The sequence below is a fragment of the Bipolaris oryzae genome, assembly GCF_000523455.1.
Source record: "Bipolaris oryzae ATCC 44560 unplaced genomic scaffold scaffold_125, whole genome shotgun sequence".
Taxonomy (NCBI): domain Eukaryota; kingdom Fungi; phylum Ascomycota; class Dothideomycetes; order Pleosporales; family Pleosporaceae; genus Bipolaris; species Bipolaris oryzae.
The window spans coordinates 27,068-45,172 of NW_006911401.1; the positions used below are offsets into that span (position 1 = coordinate 27,068).

At 51.1% G+C, this 18,105-nt stretch overlaps 9 protein-coding genes across 9 annotated transcripts; 5 read left to right on the top strand and 4 right to left on the bottom strand.

Annotated features, from left to right (window-relative positions):
• Window positions 1–16: 16 nt before the first annotated feature.
• Window positions 17–1,698, top strand: COCMIDRAFT_39019 (uncharacterized protein; the record flags this gene model as incomplete). Its single annotated transcript, XM_007692312.1, has 4 exons — window positions 17–383; window positions 462–690; window positions 738–1,230; window positions 1,285–1,698. The coding sequence occupies 4 exons, from the start codon at window positions 17–19 to the stop codon at window positions 1,696–1,698; spliced, it is 1,503 nt and encodes a 500-aa protein (XP_007690502.1).
• Window positions 1,699–2,077: 379 nt separating this feature from the next.
• Window positions 2,078–2,737, top strand: COCMIDRAFT_102114 (uncharacterized protein; the record flags this gene model as incomplete). The annotated part of the gene is made up of 1 exon (XM_007692319.1): window positions 2,078–2,737. The coding sequence occupies one exon, from the start codon at window positions 2,078–2,080 to the stop codon at window positions 2,735–2,737; it is 660 nt and encodes a 219-aa protein (XP_007690509.1).
• An 835-nt stretch (window positions 2,738–3,572) lies between these two features.
• Window positions 3,573–4,358, top strand: COCMIDRAFT_28483 (uncharacterized protein; the record flags this gene model as incomplete). The annotated part of the gene is made up of 1 exon (XM_007692303.1): window positions 3,573–4,358. One exon carries the CDS (start codon window positions 3,573–3,575, stop codon window positions 4,356–4,358), a length of 786 nt encoding a protein of 261 aa, XP_007690493.1.
• Window positions 4,359–4,842: 484 nt separating this feature from the next.
• Window positions 4,843–6,953, bottom strand: COCMIDRAFT_7520 (uncharacterized protein; the record flags this gene model as incomplete). The annotated part of the gene is made up of 2 exons (XM_007692297.1): window positions 4,843–4,859; window positions 4,913–6,953. The coding sequence occupies 2 exons, from the start codon at window positions 6,951–6,953 to the stop codon at window positions 4,843–4,845; spliced, it is 2,058 nt and encodes a 685-aa protein (XP_007690487.1).
• A 569-nt stretch (window positions 6,954–7,522) lies between these two features.
• Window positions 7,523–9,924, bottom strand: COCMIDRAFT_7521 (uncharacterized protein; the record flags this gene model as incomplete). The annotated part of the gene is made up of 4 exons (XM_007692298.1): window positions 7,523–7,795; window positions 7,847–9,472; window positions 9,534–9,648; window positions 9,890–9,924. 4 exons carry the CDS (start codon window positions 9,922–9,924, stop codon window positions 7,523–7,525), a joined length of 2,049 nt encoding a protein of 682 aa, XP_007690488.1.
• A 143-nt stretch (window positions 9,925–10,067) lies between these two features.
• COCMIDRAFT_102130 (uncharacterized protein) lies at window positions 10,068–10,974 on the top strand (the record flags this gene model as incomplete). The annotated part of the gene is made up of 3 exons (XM_007692320.1): window positions 10,068–10,138; window positions 10,193–10,844; window positions 10,897–10,974. The coding sequence occupies 3 exons, from the start codon at window positions 10,068–10,070 to the stop codon at window positions 10,972–10,974; spliced, it is 801 nt and encodes a 266-aa protein (XP_007690510.1).
• A 249-nt stretch (window positions 10,975–11,223) lies between these two features.
• On the bottom strand, window positions 11,224–13,806 carry COCMIDRAFT_102069 (uncharacterized protein; the record flags this gene model as incomplete). The annotated part of the gene is made up of 1 exon (XM_007692321.1): window positions 11,224–13,806. One exon carries the CDS (start codon window positions 13,804–13,806, stop codon window positions 11,224–11,226), a length of 2,583 nt encoding a protein of 860 aa, XP_007690511.1.
• Window positions 13,807–14,184: 378 nt separating this feature from the next.
• COCMIDRAFT_102049 (uncharacterized protein) lies at window positions 14,185–16,436 on the top strand (the record flags this gene model as incomplete). The annotated part of the gene is made up of 2 exons (XM_007692322.1): window positions 14,185–14,694; window positions 14,742–16,436. The coding sequence occupies 2 exons, from the start codon at window positions 14,185–14,187 to the stop codon at window positions 16,434–16,436; spliced, it is 2,205 nt and encodes a 734-aa protein (XP_007690512.1).
• Window positions 16,437–16,624: 188 nt separating this feature from the next.
• Window positions 16,625–17,734, bottom strand: COCMIDRAFT_39027 (uncharacterized protein; the record flags this gene model as incomplete). Its single annotated transcript, XM_007692313.1, has 1 exon — window positions 16,625–17,734. One exon carries the CDS (start codon window positions 17,732–17,734, stop codon window positions 16,625–16,627), a length of 1,110 nt encoding a protein of 369 aa, XP_007690503.1.
• Between the last annotated feature and the right edge of the window lie 371 nt (window positions 17,735–18,105).

Genomic DNA, 18,105 nt, shown 5'->3' on the forward strand with positions numbered 1-18,105 from the left:
CAGAGGACTCGTCAGGATGTCGGCGCCATTTCACAGTCTCTTTGATATCCAGCCTGCCTCCCAAATCACCAACCCGGAACCTGCTTATAAGAAGAATTCGGACAAGGCACCGCATCATATCGGCGTTTTACCGGACGTTGAGCTTGATAACTTTTCCGTGAAAAAGGATGGCAACGACCGTCAACCGTCTGCCTCGAAGCAGTCATCGCAGAATGGGGCTGTGACTTCAAAGACACTTACTGAGCTCGAGAACAGCCGACCTGCAACACCGACTCATGATGATGGATTCGCTCGTGAGCGGACTTGGAACGCCGACCCCATGACCAAATGGAGGATCTTATGCTGCTGCTTGATTTACTTTTCCAATGGCATGAACGATGCAGGTAAGTAGGCGAACAACTACGGATATGCCAATCTTTATTCAAAAACACCTTCTGCGATCCAGTACTGACAGTTACCAGTCGTCGGTGCACTTATTCCGTACATGGAGAAACACTACCACATCTCATACACAATCATGTCTCTAGTCTTTGTCGGCACTGCAGCTGGTTTCATCATCGCTGCTTTTTTCACCAACTCGGTCTTGGGGAAGTTCGGCAGAGCAAAAACACTGGTCATCTCAGAGACCATACAGCTCTCAGCGTACATCGTATTGGTCTGCACACCTCCCTACCCGCTTGTGGTACTGTCGTAAGTATGCAATCCCGAACTACTAGCAACAAACTAACGAGAAAAAGCTTCTTCATGCTGGGATTCGGCGCAGCTATCAACCTAGCACTGAACAATGTCTATTGCTCACACACGCATCCTCCAAGCGTCATCTTAGGCCTCGCACACGGCAGTTACGGTGTAGGCGGCATTATTGCGCCCATCATCGGAACAGCCATGGCCTCGGGCGGCATTCTTTGGTCCCGCTTCTACTTCATCGCCGTCGGCGTAAGAATCTGCTGCATAGTCTTCGCCGCCTGGGCTTTCTGGTCCTTCAAAGAAGACACCGAGGATAATCTTCTAGAAACCACCACTACCCAACAGACAGCCGCAGAGGAAGCAACATCGAAGCTGAAAAACCTCAAGCACGCCTTGAAGAATAAAGTCACGTTCTTCGGGGCCCTCTTCATCTTCGCGTACCAGGGCGCCGAAGTCAGTATCTCGGGCTGGTTCATCTCGTACCTGATTAATTATCGAAACGGTGATCCTCGTACAGTTGGTTACGTGACGGCTGGATTCTGGGTGTGTTTTTCTGCCATCTCATCGCGACATATAATGTACTAACAGTATTTCTAGGGCGGCATCACAATTGGACGCTTTGTCCTAACGCATGCAGCACCCAGGATTGGCGAAAGAAAATTTGTCGTCATCCTTACACTAGGCACGGTTGGCCTCCAGCTTTTGGCCTGGCTGACACCAAACTTGATCGGTAATGCCGTCGCCGTGTGTCTTCTAGGTCTCCTCCTTGGCCCGATCTATCCTTGTGCTTCAACCATCTTCTCGCGTTTGATGCCTCGTAATATCCAGACGACTGCCATTGGCTTCATCGCTGGGGCAGGCAGCTCCGGTGGCGCCGTCGCTCCCTTCACGACTGGTATCCTTGCGCAAGCGTCAGGAACTTGGGTTCTGAATCCGGTATGTCTCGGTATGTATGGAGCCATGTTGGCTTGTTGGTTTGCGCTGCCCAGGGTGCGCAAGCGAACTGAGTAGATGGATCGGATATGCGACAAAATTCTACGTCAGTGAATATTACCACTATCCAACATGTTGATTCAGCATGCGCATCGAACGTTGACGGTGCATATCAACTCGAGGGCGTTCCACAATTGGTGGTTGTGAGCACTGCGACAGGTTATCAGAGGGTCCCACTAAGCTCACCATGACATCATTCTCCAACATCATCGGGACCCGTGGAACGCGCGTTGGATGTCGCCAACCCAGCAACTGTTACTCATATATCAGGTACTCTCAGTTAGAACTAAAATCCCATAAACAATTCCAAGCTCTTCAAACCCCTCATAAAACCATACCAACCTTTTCTACTTTTCCAGAAAATCACATCAAAAAAAAGATTCTATCACCTGCGAAAATGTCAGCCGAACAAGCCCTCCAAATCCTCAGCATATCCACCGCCCTCATCGCCTCAGGCGGCATATCCGCCTTCTCCCTCTTCTCTATCCCCATACTAAAATCCCAACCCGCATCACGCTCCCTCCCCATGGTCCGCTGGCTCTTCTCGCGCGGCTCCCACATCTTCCCCACCGCCGGCATCCTCTCCAGCTCCAGCTTCCTCCTCCTCACCTACCTCTCCCTTCCCCCCTCCACCCCCTTGTCCTCCCCCCAATCCCTCTTCCATGCCGCACTCCACGGCCGCCCAGCCTACTTCCTCGCCGCCTCCATCCTCTGCATTAGCATCGCCCCAATCACGAGTTTGCTCATGATACCAACGAATTTCACCTTGATAAGAATGAATGAGGAGCTGGGCGGATCGAGGAGTCAGAAGTCGGCGGAGTGGAGGAGCGAGAAGGGGGTAGAGGCGCGGAGTGCGGATCAGTCGGTCGAGGGGGAGCAGGATGTGAGTCAGTGGAAGGACTTGAGTCCGCCGCAGGAGAAGACGGGGAGGGAGAGTAGTGAGAAGGAGGATGAGGAGGTGAGGGTGTTGCTGGGGAAGTTTGAGAGGTTGAATGCGTTGAGGGCGCTGGCGATTGGGGTGGGGGGTGTGGTTGGGTTGATGGGGGTTACGGCGTAGGTTTTGGAAGGGGTGATGGATTTTGAAGACGTATAAAATGTAGCTGGGGATGTTAGTGTGTTTGATTGGTCGATTGATTTTTGTAGGATTAATTGTAAGATCTTTGAATAGGTTGGGGTTGTGGCTTGACTCGAGTACCGAGTTCTAGCCAAGAAGTTGGTGATTACATGAAATGCGGTTTGTACGACGAGCTAGTTCTTATTCTCCCATGCTTGAGATGTAGGGCTGAGGCTGATTACTTGGCTGTACGTAGTATGTAATCAACAATACCAAACTTACATTGCATCGTGACACTAGTACGATACTCTCCTCTCAGCTCGCTTACTGACCCCACAACAAGGGTTGTACTTCCTCGGCCTTAAGTACTACTACTCCCCCCATCCACCTCACTATACTAAACATTCCAACCCAAAACAGGTAGCCCCGCCCTCGTGTTCAATATCACCATCCCCGCCACTTCAGCCGTATCCAAACAATTTCCAACTCCCCAATCACGTTCCCGGCCCCATCCTGACGTGCTCGCCAAGCTAAATGGCGTTACCGCCCCATGCGGAGTCACCTGTCTGACATCAGCGGGTATCTATGTGTAGCATCGTACCAATGCGGGCGTAAGGAACTGGGTGCCTAGATAGAGAGTATAAATGAGAAACAAGACAGAGAGATAAAATGCCGCATCCTTAGCTTGTTTGTGGATTTTGCCAAGGATGATTGAGCGTTGAGGTACAAGTAGTATCTCACTTACAAATCCACTCCCCATCTTACAAATCATAGATCGTGCTTTTGTCAGGCTGAGCGTGTTTTTTCTTTGAGATATTAGAGAAGCATCTCAGCAAAAATGCACCGCGCCCTCACCCTCCCCGAAGTTCTCCTCTCTGTAATCTCTTACTTGCCCATCCGGGACCTCCTAATATGCCATGCCGTCTCATCCGGGTGGCGCCGCATTCTCGTTGCAAACCTACCCGCTCGAATGCGTCCACTACCTGATACCCCCTCTGCTCCCCTCCGGGAAACTACGCTTGTCTTACCAGATTCCATACGTAGCCTAGCCCGTTCACTCAATCTTCGTCCGAAAGAGCTCATCAATTGGATCATCCAGCCAGAGATCGAGACGGACTACCTGATCTGGCGGAACGCGGCTACGGATGAGCTGCAGGAAGCGTTGGGGCCGTATATGCATCCTTTGCTAGTGGCGCATACGTATGACTTGACGGGCGGGATAGAAGATGTAGCAAGGGGACAGATGGGTATTTCCATTAGAACGAAAATGGGGCTAGGAGAGTTTGAACGGATGCTTGAGATAAAGAATGACGAAGAGGAAGGGATGAAGTATTTGACGCAGCCAGTGACGAAGAGTGTGGAGGTAAGGTGTTTGGATGGAGCGGAGTGGGATGAGGAGTATAGGAATGTACGGACGACAGCGGGTGACATGGAGTGGTTGAGAAGATGTGTTAGAGTTGAACGGGAAAGTGGGGTTAGAATGTGTGATGTTGTTGATGAGTTGAGGGGGGTGATTGAGGCTGAGTGGAGCGTGCAGCAGGGATCCGGTAATGTGCTGCTAGATTGGCGCATGGGTGATTGTCCCGAGAGGCATCTTTTCCATGCTTTTGACCTCACGGGATGATTGATGGATGTGATTTCGTCGGGACATGTACGTTTGCTGCGATCTGCAGACGTCTACATGTTCTGGCACAGGATGAAAAAGGATACGGACAGGTTCTGAAACCAAAGCACCAACGACGCTTAGGTACCGCTTGTGTGAGGAACTGATAGTGGCGAATAACGGGAGACAAGATTCTTCAGAGGACAAAGGAAAGATGGAAAACAGATAGCGGCACAGGGTGAGAGGCACTGTCGGGATGGCAACCTTACCCAAAGATCTGACCAAGTCAAAGCAGAGATATGACCATCGGGAGAAGGAAAGAAAGGAGATGGGAAAGTGAACCGTAATGATTATAGTTCCGATGTTTGTACAAAATATTATCAACCAACATCCAGTGTTGGCTTCTTGAAAAAGTTTAATACAAGGAAGATTGATGCGCTGACCCGATACCGTCTATCTATCGCTGATCTTGACTCGCAAAGACGACGAATAATGCGTACATGGATTAGAAGTTCATCAAATCTAGCACACGTTAGCTCAAGTTGCTTCTTACAAATAAACAACATGCTACTCACCTCGTCCAAAAAGTGCTCTCTTCGTCCAGTCCATGGCAAGCAAAAACCTTGTTCGGAGACTGACACTCTGGGCAAAGTATACTCCTCGCCACAGGTAAACAGCCAAGAGGCCTCCACTCAACCCATAACCATTGTAGTCGAAAATTGCGGCGTTGCCAATATATGCCAAGGATCCCAGGTGCTTGTACTCGAATGCCTTGTAAACTGCATCGTCCAAATCACCATAGTCGACATTGTTCAGAGCCATGCCTGGTGCAGCCTGGGCAATTTTGTTGAACTTACGACCAAGGTACTCGCCCTGTTGGTTAGCGCGTTGAGCGGTGGCAGGGAGGGAAGTGAGCTTCGAGTCGATTTGGAAAAGAAGCTCTCTAAGCTCGCCAAAGTCGAGAGTGCCCGACTTGTCCTTGTCGTATTGCTCAAAGAGCTTATCTAGACGGCGGAGATGGTTGGAAGCTTGAGGAAATCGCTGCTTGACACGCTTGGCAATGCCACGCCAGTCTGAATAGGAAATATGCAGGCTTTCGGGGTCCTTGCCCTTCTCCCAGGCCGTGGTGCGGAGAAAGTTCACAATATGATCCGAGACATTGTTTTGTACAGTTGCGCAGTCACCGATGGCATAGACGTCTCCGAGGGGTGCTCCGTGGAGACGAAGATGTGTATCAGTTTCCAGAGCGTGTCTATTGTTCTGACCATCAAGCTTAGCAGCAAGACGCTTGCAAAAGTCTGTTTGAGCCACGCCAGTAGACCAAAGACAGAAGCCCATGGGAATTTCCTTGGTGACAAATTTTCCGTCTTCGTCTTTTTGTGAGAAGAGAATCCTGTCTGATTGGACCTCCTTGACGCGTGAGTTTGTGAGAATGTCGACCGAGTCGTGCGCGAAGCGCTGCTCAGCATATTGAGATAATGCTTCGTCGTAGGTATTAAGAATGTGGCCACGCGACTGAATTACGTGAACAGAAATCTCGTTTCGCAGAAGCTTTGGGTATAGCTTGCAAAGGTCTTCGTTCAGCATGTCAAAGAGCTCAGCTGCGAACTCTACACCAGTAGGTCCACCACCACAGACCACAAACGACAGGAGTCGGCGCCTCTCTTCGTCTGAAGTTGTCGGCAGACACGCGCTTTCGAGATTCTTGACTACCTGGTTGCGGATGATCCTGGCATCGCTGATGTCCTTGAGGAAATGGCAGTATTCTAGGCCCTTGACACCGTGTGAGTTGGACACGGATCCAACACCAATTACCAGCTTGTCGTATGGAACATAGAACCGTTGTTCCTTGCCTTGGGCGTCTACAGCTGAACACTCAACAAGCTTCTCTGAAAACTCGACATCTTCGGCTTTCGCCTTGAGGAAATGCCCACGCACTCTCCTTACAATCCTTCGGACGGGCTCAACAAGCGATCGCAGTTCCAGAGTACCCACAGTTGCAGACGGGAGCATAGGCGTGAAAAGGAAAGTATTCGACGGCGAAATCACTGTGACGTGATAATCATCCTCGTGTAGTTGCTTGAGAAGTGCAACGCTTCCCCATCCCGTGCCCAAAATGACTAGCTTGGGTTTGTGCTTGAGTTGTTTGTTCTCAGGGCTCTCGTCATCGTCTACAAAGTGATTGGCAATCGGAAGGTTCTTTGGTCCTCCTCTGGGTGGATTCAGGGCAAGTTCTGATACGGGGAGGTCTTCGGTAATAGGGTCCTCATTGTAGGTGTAGGCATCGTAAACGAAGAAGCCGGCGACAAGAATGCCGCTCACTAGGACGAAGGAGCCGAGGGTTGCTATTGTCCTGTATGTATACCGCACCAACCGTGACCTTTCTGCTGGGTGTGTCCTCGTAGATTGGTTTCGTGTGACGGTAGAGGCGGGGTGTTGCTTGCTCAAGGGGGATAGCTGCAGGGTAGCGCGTTTGGACGCAGACACGGGGTTGCCATTGCTGAAGGAGGTGCGGAATTGGGAAGTCGGAGGGCGAGGAAATCTCCTACACAGAAGAGGAGCCCTAGAGGTAATGTTGTATCCGCGCGACAGCGAAGTGGCGTGCCGTGGGAGCATTGCGGAGGATCCGAGTGGTAGCGATGCAACCGGAAGCGGGAGTGGGAGTAGTGATTAGGGAGATTGCGAGCTGAACGCGCCCGAAAGGTATGTCGGCAATTGGACCACAATTGCAAAATTAACACAGTGATATCATGTGGAAGGAACAGCAAATGCACTCTGGATATGTCACAGTTGTGCAGGGACAAGTAAAAAAGGATGCTGGGAAGGGCGGAAATGTTTGTCGGATGCCGGGTTACGTCACCATCAATAATGATGGGTTGATGGCTGAACTCGGAGCTTGCCGGCCATCCCTGTATGGCTGTCAACCAGGTATTCTGCACGCACCACCACATATGCACACGACAGTCGCGCAACTATTTCAGAAAGGAGAATCGCAAAGATAATATTCTACATAGACATACTATGTTCCGTGTATAGAAACGCCCAGGCGTTAAGAATACAGCAAACGAGAGCAAACATCATCTTCTAGTCGTACAACATCATCACCATGTTCATGCCTGGCCATGTATGCGTACACTCCAATCGTATATACATCCATCTCTTGAGCCACAATCACTCTCATACTTCTAGCACGACCATATGCCAACTGTGCCGTCCCTGCGTCCTTCCACGAGGTAGCCATCCTTGATTCTCACGTGCTCAATGATGGAGTGTGTTGTCGTGTCTTCTTCGTTGGCACCGGGCCCGCAGTTCCAGTGTCTTCCGTCCGTCTTGTCGTAGACCTTGACCACGTCCTCGCCAGCGGCACTGACAATACGACGCGAGTCGAACATCATGCTAGTTACAGGGTGGTCGTAGGCATAAGCATCGGCGATAGCGCCAGTTCGGAGATCCCAAATCTAGATTACAGGTTAGCGACATGATTGTGTATAAGGCTGACTCCAACTTACGCGAATGCTCCTATCGGCGCTACCGGTGACAAGGTGAACATCGTCGAATTGCAGAGCAGTGACGGGACCAGTGTGACCAACTAGACTCCGGTGTACCTGACCGCTTCGCAGATCCCACAGGCGAACCATTCCATCTGCGGTACCACAGGCAAGTGCAGCATCAAAGACTTGGATAGCTCCAACAAAATCAGCAGCACTGTCAGTAGCGCGGCCAGTCTGTTTCCATCCACTGTTGGTCGTATTTGCGGCAGTTGCTTGCGCAGCGGCCCAGAGCACATCCAGCGTTTGCACACAGCGTCCTTTGACAAGATCCCATTGCCTGAGCGTCTTGTCGGCAGAACCAGAAACCAGTGTGTCACCACGGAAATGAAGAGCCGTGACTTCGTCAACGTGCGATTCGAGAGAAAACATGGGGCAGTCTTGCATGCTAGTCGACGGAGGCGCGGGGGGCGCGTCTTCTGCGTTTTCGAATGCGAGACCATCATCACTTTCCTCGTCCTGCTTGTTTATCCGGTTGTCCATAGGGGCGTACTCGGCTTTGCTCAGATCCCATAGCCGTATCGAAGCGTCCATCGAACCAGTGGCGACAATGTTGTCCTCGACCTGAAGGCAGCGTACCGAAGAGAGGTGACCCTCAAGCATTCCTATGCATCGTCCAGCACTGAGATCCCATACGCGTACAGTATCATCCAAGGCAGCCGAGACCATCATACCCCACGGCGCGTCAAAGTCCATAGCTGTGATAGATTCCATATGTGCGGGCAGTTCCTTGATCTTAGATCCTGATTGCAGATGCTCATGCAAGACGGGCATGGACATGCGCTTTGAGAGGCGCTTAGCCTTGCCTCTTGTCTTAGGCGACGAGGGTATCTTCTGGTATATTGACTCGGACATGAACTCGCCCTTGCCTTCTGACTGCTCATCGCTTGTTTGCGACCCTGCTGTCTTGGGCGCTAGGGCCGCTTCATCATCCAACTCTTCCTGCAGGTCCTCGATCTGGTTATCCACAGTTAACAGACCCTGCTCCAGCTCCCCCTCTTCGAGTTCGAGCCCCGCCAGACGATCAATGACCATTTTGCGCATCGTATTCAGGTTGGCAATCTTGTTGTCGATTTCATGAATCTCGGCCACGCACATGTGCTTCCGCACACCCATCATCTCGAGGCGGTGGGCCATTGAGCTCCGCTGCGTCTTGAGCTTGCGCATCGACGGGGGCACATTGGGGTCGTCATCTTCGACGCCGGCGCCTATCAGTCGCTGGCCGCGCGCGTTGTGGCGGGCGCCTGAGGAGCGGGGGAGGATGCTGTCGGGCTTCTCTGGCAGCGAGGCCTCGAAGCCCTGGAACAGCGAAAACTCGCTATTATCTTCTGGAATATTTGCGAGCAGGTCGTTTGGGATGTAGGCGAGGGCGCGCTGCTGGATCTCGGGGACGGATATGCGCGAGCGCACGAGCTCGCGGGGTGTGGTCTGGGCAAAGGAAAAGACGGAGCGCTGCATCAAGGGCCGTCGCAGCTCACGATGGAGCTCGCCGAGGGCGTTGTGATAGTGCTGGGAGACGCCCTCTGCGCCAATTAGACTGCCAGCCGTCGCCGTGACTTTTTTACCAAAGGCCTGCAGATGGCGGGTCTAGCGAGCATGTTAGCATGGCGCTGTGTGCGGCGGGAGAAATTGCAGTGGGGCTGTCTACATCTGGCAACGAGTCTATGAAGCTTGCTTCTTCGGGGCGCTGGGGGCGGTGCTGGCTGTTCTGTTGGTGTTGCTGGTCATCGTCAAAGAGCTGCGAGTATCTGGGGGAGCGCGGGCTGGTGGAGCGTCCGCGGCCTGGTGATCCATTGCGGGCGGTTGACGAGGCCATCCGAGCGCTGGTGGGTGGAGGGGGCGGGCGAGCAGGCGGGCGGGACGGTGACGAGCAAACGCAGTAGTGCAACGGGCTTGGTTATGTCATCATCCACCGATAGAAGCAGAGGGGCGGGCCGGCAGGGCGGCGGGCGGCGAGTTCAAGGGCGTGTGAGGCGCGATAGTATCAACTGAGGGCATGGATACGGGCGACAGGCCTTGTCCTTGGTGTTGGTCGGCATTCCCGCTGCGTCATCCGCCGAAGCTCAGCGCCGATGGTCGGGTCTTAGTCTGACCTGTATGGCCTATGTAAGTACAACACGCTGGCCACCATGGCTACCCTCTCTGACATATACACTCGCGCTGCTCCCGCCGTCTCCCCGCCATGGACGCTGCCATTGACCTCTCCGATGCCTCCAAGGCGCTCGACCTTGCCAACATCCGCTTCCAGCTCATGTACATGTCTCCCGCCCACCGCGCCTGAGTCACCAGCAGCTGACCCTCGACTAGCCGTCTCGAGGACACAATCACCTTTCACCTGATCGAGCGCGTTCAGTTCCCTTTGAATCAGACCATCTACCGCCCAGGTGGCGTCGACATTGGCGAGCCCAACACCAGTTTGTTTGACTGGATGCTCCGTGAGCAAGAACGTCTCCAGTCCCTCGTGCGCCGCTACCAGTCTCCCGACGAGTACCCTTTCTTTCCAGAGGTCCTCCAGGAACCCATTCTCAAGCCCATCAATTACCCCCAGATTCTGCATCCCAACGATGTCAATGTAAATGCAAAGCTTAAGGACTGCTACATCAAGCACATTCTACCCGCTGCTTGTCTTCAGACCGAGCGTGGAGACCGGGGCGAGTCACAAGAAAATTACGGGTCTTCTGCCACCTGTGATGTCTTGACCATCCAGGCTCTGTCGCGGAGGATACACTTTGGAAAGTTTGTTGCCGAGGCAAAGTTCCAGCAAGAGACGGAGCGATTTGTAAAGCTCATCAAGGACGAGGACCGGAAGGGCATTGACGAGGCTATCACGAATGCTGCTGTTGAGAAAAAGGTGCTCGAGAGACTGAGGTTAAAGGCAAAGACATACGGTACCGACCCTGACCTGGGCGCTAATGGCTCTTCAAAAGTAGATGCCGATGCTGTGGTTGCCATGTACAAGGTAAGTTTGACTCTGAATCTTATTACATATATGCACTGACATGTAACGATAGGATTGGGTAATTCCCTTGACGAAAGAGGTCGAGGTGGAATATCTCATGCAGCGGTTAAAGGGCACCCAATGGGAGTAAATTAGAGTATGGAAACATGCAAAACCGACTTTTGGCCTCCCTTGGAATTCTAGACATAGAGCACCAAACACTACCCAACCTGGAATAGATGGTAATTACCACTTCCACCTCTGAGCATAGCCAATTTTGCCCGCCCTGCATTCAAATGACCGATATGTAACACGCTCTTGCCCCATTACCAAACGCTCTTTCCTCCGTTTTTCCGCTGCACCTTGAACTCCACATCAATAGACCCACTTCATCCCCCCATCAAGGCTCCTGCTCAGTCATAGCCTCCAACCTCGTCCTCACCATCCCCGGATTCGACCTCCCCCTCTCATCCGTCCAACACCGCAACACCTCCTCCCTCATAATCCGCCTCGGCGCCCTCTTCCCCGTAAAAAGCTCAAACTGCGCAAATCCCTGTTCAGGCAACAGATCCAAACCATCAAGGCAAATCCACGATGATGATGCTGCCGCCTCCCCCCGCACCTGCCTCGTCAACGGCGTATTCAGCGTGCGATACGCAAGTTCGATTACCACACCTCCCGATGGCGACTGCATCCAGTGCTTCGGCAGCGTGAAATCTGGGGATGGCTCGCCATTGACAGAGTGCGTGGGGATGCAGGATACGATGACGGTTGCGGGGCGGAAGTCGTGGGGCCACGCTGTGTCTCTTGAAGATAAGATACGGAATGTAGGTTGTGTATCTTGTACGAAAGAGGGAAAGAGCGTTGCTGCCTCGGGACTCGCTGCCAATTGAGTAAAGTACGTAACCAGCGTTTCAGCGTGTGCGATTGTACGGTTGAAGATGGCAATATTCTTGATGCCGAGATGCAACATGGCGTAGATTGCGGCGCGGGCCATGCCGCCGGCGCCGATGACAAGGGCGGAGGTGATGGAGGGTCGCACGGCGTTTGCGGGGGAGAGGCCGCGACGGATGCAGGAGCGGATGCCGATCCAGTCTGTGTTGTCGCCAAAGAGGGCTTTGACGGGGCCAGATTGGTTGCGTTCTTGGAAGAGTTCGAAGCTTTCTGCGTTGGGGATGGTGCCATCTGTGTTCAGATGGCGGATTGGGAGGAGGGTGTTGATGGCGCCTATTGCGCGGGCGTGGCGGCTGACTGCGTGGGTGAGGGCGATGGCGTCGACTTTGAAGGGCTGGCTCACTGCTGTGCCGCCGAAATTCGGTTGGAGGATTAACTTCTGAATGATCTCGCCTAGATTCCTGGTTTCTATGCTCTCGAAGTGATGTGGCATCCCACAGGCTCGGTACGCGGCGTTGTGCATTGCTGGACTTAGACTGTAAGCTGTTGCTGCACCTGTGATGTAGAATTTCATTGGATCGTAGGTGAATGAAGCGTATAATATGTGCGTAGCTTCTGTTACAGTAAGCCATGACGTTTCCGGGTTCTCCTGAGCTCTTTCTTTGAAGTTATCGCTATTCCTCAGCTTCTCTGGAATTACTGGTGTGAGAACCTGATTGAAACAAGCAGAGCGGCGTCCTGCCCTGCCAGTGTTGTAACATATCATTGGTATCCTCTGGGACTTTGCGTAGATCGTATTTCGGAACGACTGGATCGCCGCATTGTCGTCCATGAAGTTGGCCGGGCGCGTGAAGCGTGCGATACTGCACCCCAGCCGCATTGCCGTGTCATATTTTTCCAGCCAAAATACATCATACCAGTCCATTGCAGCGTGTAAGTGGCCAATGATCTTTGTAGACCCCCTGGATGCGACAACGGCCTGTATCAGCTCTTCATCCATGGTCAGATCGACTGTTATGAACTCTGGGGCCATCCGCAGACCATGCCATAAGCTAGCAAGATATGCTGTTACGGAGTAGCTCGGATTTGTTGATATAGGCATGACATGGTAGATGATTGGCGTGACGGTACTCCTGCGCACCCGAGATATGCTTTTGCTAATGTCCTCGGCATAGTCTGCACTAAGTTGCTTTGGTTCCACTACGATCTCGAAGGCATCACAGCCAAATTCTAGTTCCTCGATATCGACATCGTCAGAGGTGAGGTCTGAGAGTTGTACTTGCACAGCACATGTGTAGTTTCTTAGCTCTAAATCAATGTATGATAAGGGGAAGTAGCCGGGATCTAACGTTGGAGTATCGCTTTTTGTGCTGCCTGGCGTACCCCTAGGCGATAAGATGCGAGCCAAAAACTTGAAGAAAGTTCTTTCTGCTCTTTTCAGTGTTAGGAAAGCTGGCACAGAGCGTTGCTGGGCAGGAGCGACGGAAAGATGTGAAGCATTCGTTTCAGAGATGTTGTAGAATTCATAGTTTGAGCACCGTCGGAACACGGGTGTGCTGATAGCGACTAATTCTTGAACTTTGGCTTCATCGGTTTCCAAGTATTCACGTATGCTGCGGGTGTCCCGTGTGATGTGAATGACAGGGTGCGATGCTGAGAATTCGCGTAATAGAGACTGGGTGTTGTTGTCCAACGGAAAGCTTCCATTACAAACAATGATGGCGCCTTTGCTGTGATTATGAAGTACATCGCGAAGTATCTCTTCCTGGCGAAGGCTGCGATTTGAGGATCCGTATTGTTTCCGATATGCTGTTGTTGAAAAGCCGGTGGCAGAATGAAAGACGCTTTCCATGTCGATAACTCTTTTTTGACAGGTTACAGATGCCATCATGGCCAATGTCGCTTTTCCTGTTCCATGCATTCCAATGAGAACAATTGATGCCCTCGAATCAAATACCCGCCGGAACTCATGCTGAGGAGGTGATGGTGTAGACCTTGCCGAATTGGGTAGACTTCGTTGTTTCGACGCCGGTGGAGACGGCGTTGGGAGTGAACCGCGCCCGTCTCTTGATCGGCTTTCTGTATTCATTGTCGCGAATGAGCGTTTGATGCCGACCTTCACAGAAGCCATGGCCCTCAATCTTGCCGATGTGTTCCTGACCGCGAAGCATGAATGACTTCGAGTATCGCATCGACTGGGAATCGCTTGTTGTCCTGGCGAATCACGTGACGTCGGCTCTCCCCGCTTTTCCCAGGATAAATCTTTATCCTACTACGGGAACCCTTCCCCAGCTTTCTCCACTCACCATCATTCGGTCATTTACATGGATTTCTTCGGCCCAGGCAAAGATGCCTGCTTTCCCGGGCCTAGATTGAGTCTCAGATTCCTCTGCTAGCGAAGATTTGGGGTTATGCTGTAACACCTACCTAATTGATCTTTCCGCAACGAAGAAACAAAACGCAACTGATGTCTTCGCAAAGCCAAGATAAGCGCCGCCTAATCTCGCAAGATGTTCCTGTAAAACGATTCCGAGTATCTAGAGCCTGTGACCAATGCAGGACTGCCAGAGAGAAATGCGATGGCAACCAACCCACTTGTTCGCCATGTGTAGACAACAAACGGGACTGCACGTACACTTCAAACCCAAAGAAACGAGGATTACAACCTGGATACATACGCGGCCTTGAAACAACATTAGCATTTGTCTTTCAGCAGAATCCCGAGATCGAGACAACGGTGTATAACCAATTATTCCAGGAGAATACGGTTTTGCTTGCACGTGGCACTAAAGAGTCAAATCGATTATACAAAAGCTGGACCAAGAGCAGATTCTGTCAGGATCTTACCAAGGTCTTAGCTGGGGAACAAATAGAAACGAGAGACGAAAAGCAACCAAGCCCCAATGACGACAGCGACGTGGATATAGAAGATGCAACCTTTAATCAGGCAACGCCTGGGGCTCAATCACATCAATCGGTAAGATTCCAGAAAAAACGTATCAAGATGTATAATAACGTGAACAGTTTCCATCAGTCAGTGCCCCAAGTCATGTACCAGAACAAACGCCCAGACCCTCATTATCGGACCTTCTTTTTCCCAGTGTGCAGCAATCTGTGATTTCCTCGCCACTTATGCCACTACCTGCAGACTCATGGAAACTCTTGGAGACTTATTGCACATATACACAATGCTGGTTACCAATTGCGGATAAGCTAGAAATACTCAAGTTATCCTATTCCTATCCTGAACAGGGACTAGAGTTATCTTGCGACATGCCCAATTCTGGAAGTCACGCCGAGATGTGGAGTATATTTGCAGTAGGGTCTCTTCAGATTGACGCCAGAAATACAAACGCCGATCTACGAGATGAGCAACCTGAGAAGTTCTATAATGTCGCTAGGCTTCTCATCCCTAACGAATTGGGACAATTAGGTCTTGATCATGTCAAGGCCTTGCTAAATCTCGCTGTGTTTGACATTAGTAAGAATTTGTTCAGTGCTGCTTGGCGGCTTGTCGGCACTGCTTTGCGAATATTTCTGACCACCACAAACCCACCGGATATGAATAAGACCCAACGAAAACATATCCTATCCAGTTGTTTTGTCCTTGACACTCTACTTTCTTCACAATTGAAATTACGTCCTTATCTGGATAAAGCTGATCTAGATTGGATGGGGAAGATAGAAGAGGATGGAATGGAAGAATGGCAACCTTGGAACGGGCAGCTGAGAGTGTCATCAGCTCACCAGCCGCCATCACCAACCTTATCATTGAGTACATTCAATGCTCTCTTGGACTTGGTAGATATATTCGGGAGCACTACACGTCCTCAACATGCCCCAAACTTCCTCCACGAGATGATTAGCCGGCTGGAGGCATGGAAGTCTTCGCTGCCACAGAAACTCGACTATATTCGAAAAGAAACTACTCCTATGACGCCACCTGCTTTATTGCTTCGATTCACCTACTGCGTAACTGCACTGGCGTTTGTTCCTTCTCATAACTGGTTTCAGCAAACCCTGGACGTGCTCAGCACAATGAACGCCCAGCTCGGAGCGGCGAGAATGCCTGCCATCGTCTTTTGCCTTCTCAAGAGTATCAAAAAGAGCAGTTCAACCCTGGTGTTTGATCAGACAACCCATGTCGGAATGCGTGAGCTATTTACCAGCCTTGATCAGTCATTAGGGCGACCAGAAGAAGTATCCATAGGCACTCGTGACGCAACAGGCTCACGCGAAAACGTATCACAAGATGTCTCAGGGTCAATGCAAGCATCGCCTTCGTTTCCCATACCGAACATGGGCGAGCACTTCATCGAGGGATATCAGCGACCATCTGGCTCTTCAGCGCATGTAGATGGCCTTTTGCCTGCAATGAACAGCGCACAAGAAGGAGATAACCAACACCCATTCAACCCGTTTGACTTCACCATGAATATCTTAATGCCGGAATCTCACGATCCTTACAACGCTCTGATTTCGGGAGATCTGGGGAACTTCCTCGACGACTTTGCTTCAGAGCATGGAGCGAAAAAGCTACAAAACCAACCTCAATTTATGGAAAATCTAGGGTTTTCTGCAGAGATAAGCATGGCCGATCTACTGGCGACGGATCCTACTCGATTCTTGACTACGGGTCCGCAGCCAGCGCAAGATGAGAACGAGAATTCTACGCAACTTCCGTTTAACACGCTTTATGAAAGAGGTCGAGATATCTAAATCTTCAGGATTTTGAAAAATATATTTGCTTGCTACTAGAAATGTTTTAATATAAACAGTTGCGAAGAAAAACAGTTGCGAAGAAAAACAGTTGCGAAGAAAAACAGTCTGTATGGAGACTGGTTGTTTACATACTACGCTATCAAAATTGGTATCATAGGAACAAATGAAAACAAACGGCTCATGCACTAAAGGCGTGCAACTTCAATCTCCTGAATGACGTTTTTGGTTTCCTGTCCCTTCTTACTATGCAAATTTGCCAACTTCTGCGAACCAGGCGACACGCCGCCAATGAACCCCAAATCCTGTTGCAATTTCCTCCAAGATTCTGCAGCACGCTCTGCCAATTCTTCAACAACCGCATGGTCTGTGCTATTCATAATTCGGTTGAAGAGCTCCATACTGACCCATCCATCATAGCCGACCTCTTTGAAGATGGCGTGTACAACTTCTCGTACCGGCAAGTATGCTCCACGTGAGGTCTCACCATAGAAGAGTCTGCAGTTTCTGCTCCATGACATGCGCGCCGGTTGTTCTACATTGTAAAATTCATGGCCACGTACCAGGGGTTGCGCGAGCCGTTCTGCATCGACAACCTGGACAAAGAAAATCTTCTCCTTATGTGGCTTGATTCGTTCGACAAGCCGTTGCATAGACTCGCGAACCTCTTTTTCTGCGTCCGGGGTTTTCCTCGTTTCTGAAGTGGGATCGGCGTATATCCTCGCAAGGATGTTGAAGCTGTCGAGGCAGATGCCAAAGTTGGGTCGATCAACCCGCGTTACAACGTCCCAGCATTCTTCCCACTTGTTCACACGCGTGCCCCAACCCAAGCTTTCGTACGCAAAACGCATGACTGGCGACTCTTGAAGCCCGAGATCTGCAATTTCCCTGAGGTCGCTGACGATGAGCTCCATGTCGGAGGTAACTTGATCCTCTGGAAGGAAAGACGACGGAACTTGAATGATATCCGTTTGGAGCACCTTGGCCAGCTTTATCCACAACTTCATCTCTTCAACCCTCTCTTCATGTCGTTTTCTATCCACCAGACCCTCATAGTGCATAAATGGTTGCAGACAAATAATCTCGAGGCCTAGTGAGGAGCAGAGACCCCGAACAGAAGCAGCGCCTGCGAGAAGAGCAGAAGGCGAGTCGGAACCAGCGTGATCAACCAAGTCTTCAAAAAAGAGCTCGATACCCTCAATCCCATGCTTTTTGGCCATGGAAAGTTTGTGCTGAAGGCTGTGGCCAGCGTAGGACCGGCCTAGCGACATGGACGAAATCCCCAGACGACACGGCATCTTTTCGTAGTGTCGAATATGCAACAAAAAGTAAACCTTAAATAATCAGAAATACGAAATCCTCAAGACAAATGCAACAATCGAAGATTTTCAATAGTAGTAACCAGTTAAATCCAGCAAGCACACCACCCGCCCCCCTCTACTAATAAACCAATCCCCCAGTCCCCACATCTCGCCGCCTGATCACCAACAACAAACCCCCGAGAACGCATAACCACGCACGTTAATTCTTTTGCCCCTCATTCCTACAGAGCAATAATCCTTTATCCCCAGCGTTAGCACCCCAACCAAACCACACCCCCTCGGCATCATCCTAGCCCCCAGACTACGCGCGCTGACGCCATGCAAACGTCCGCGAATCAAGTTACAAC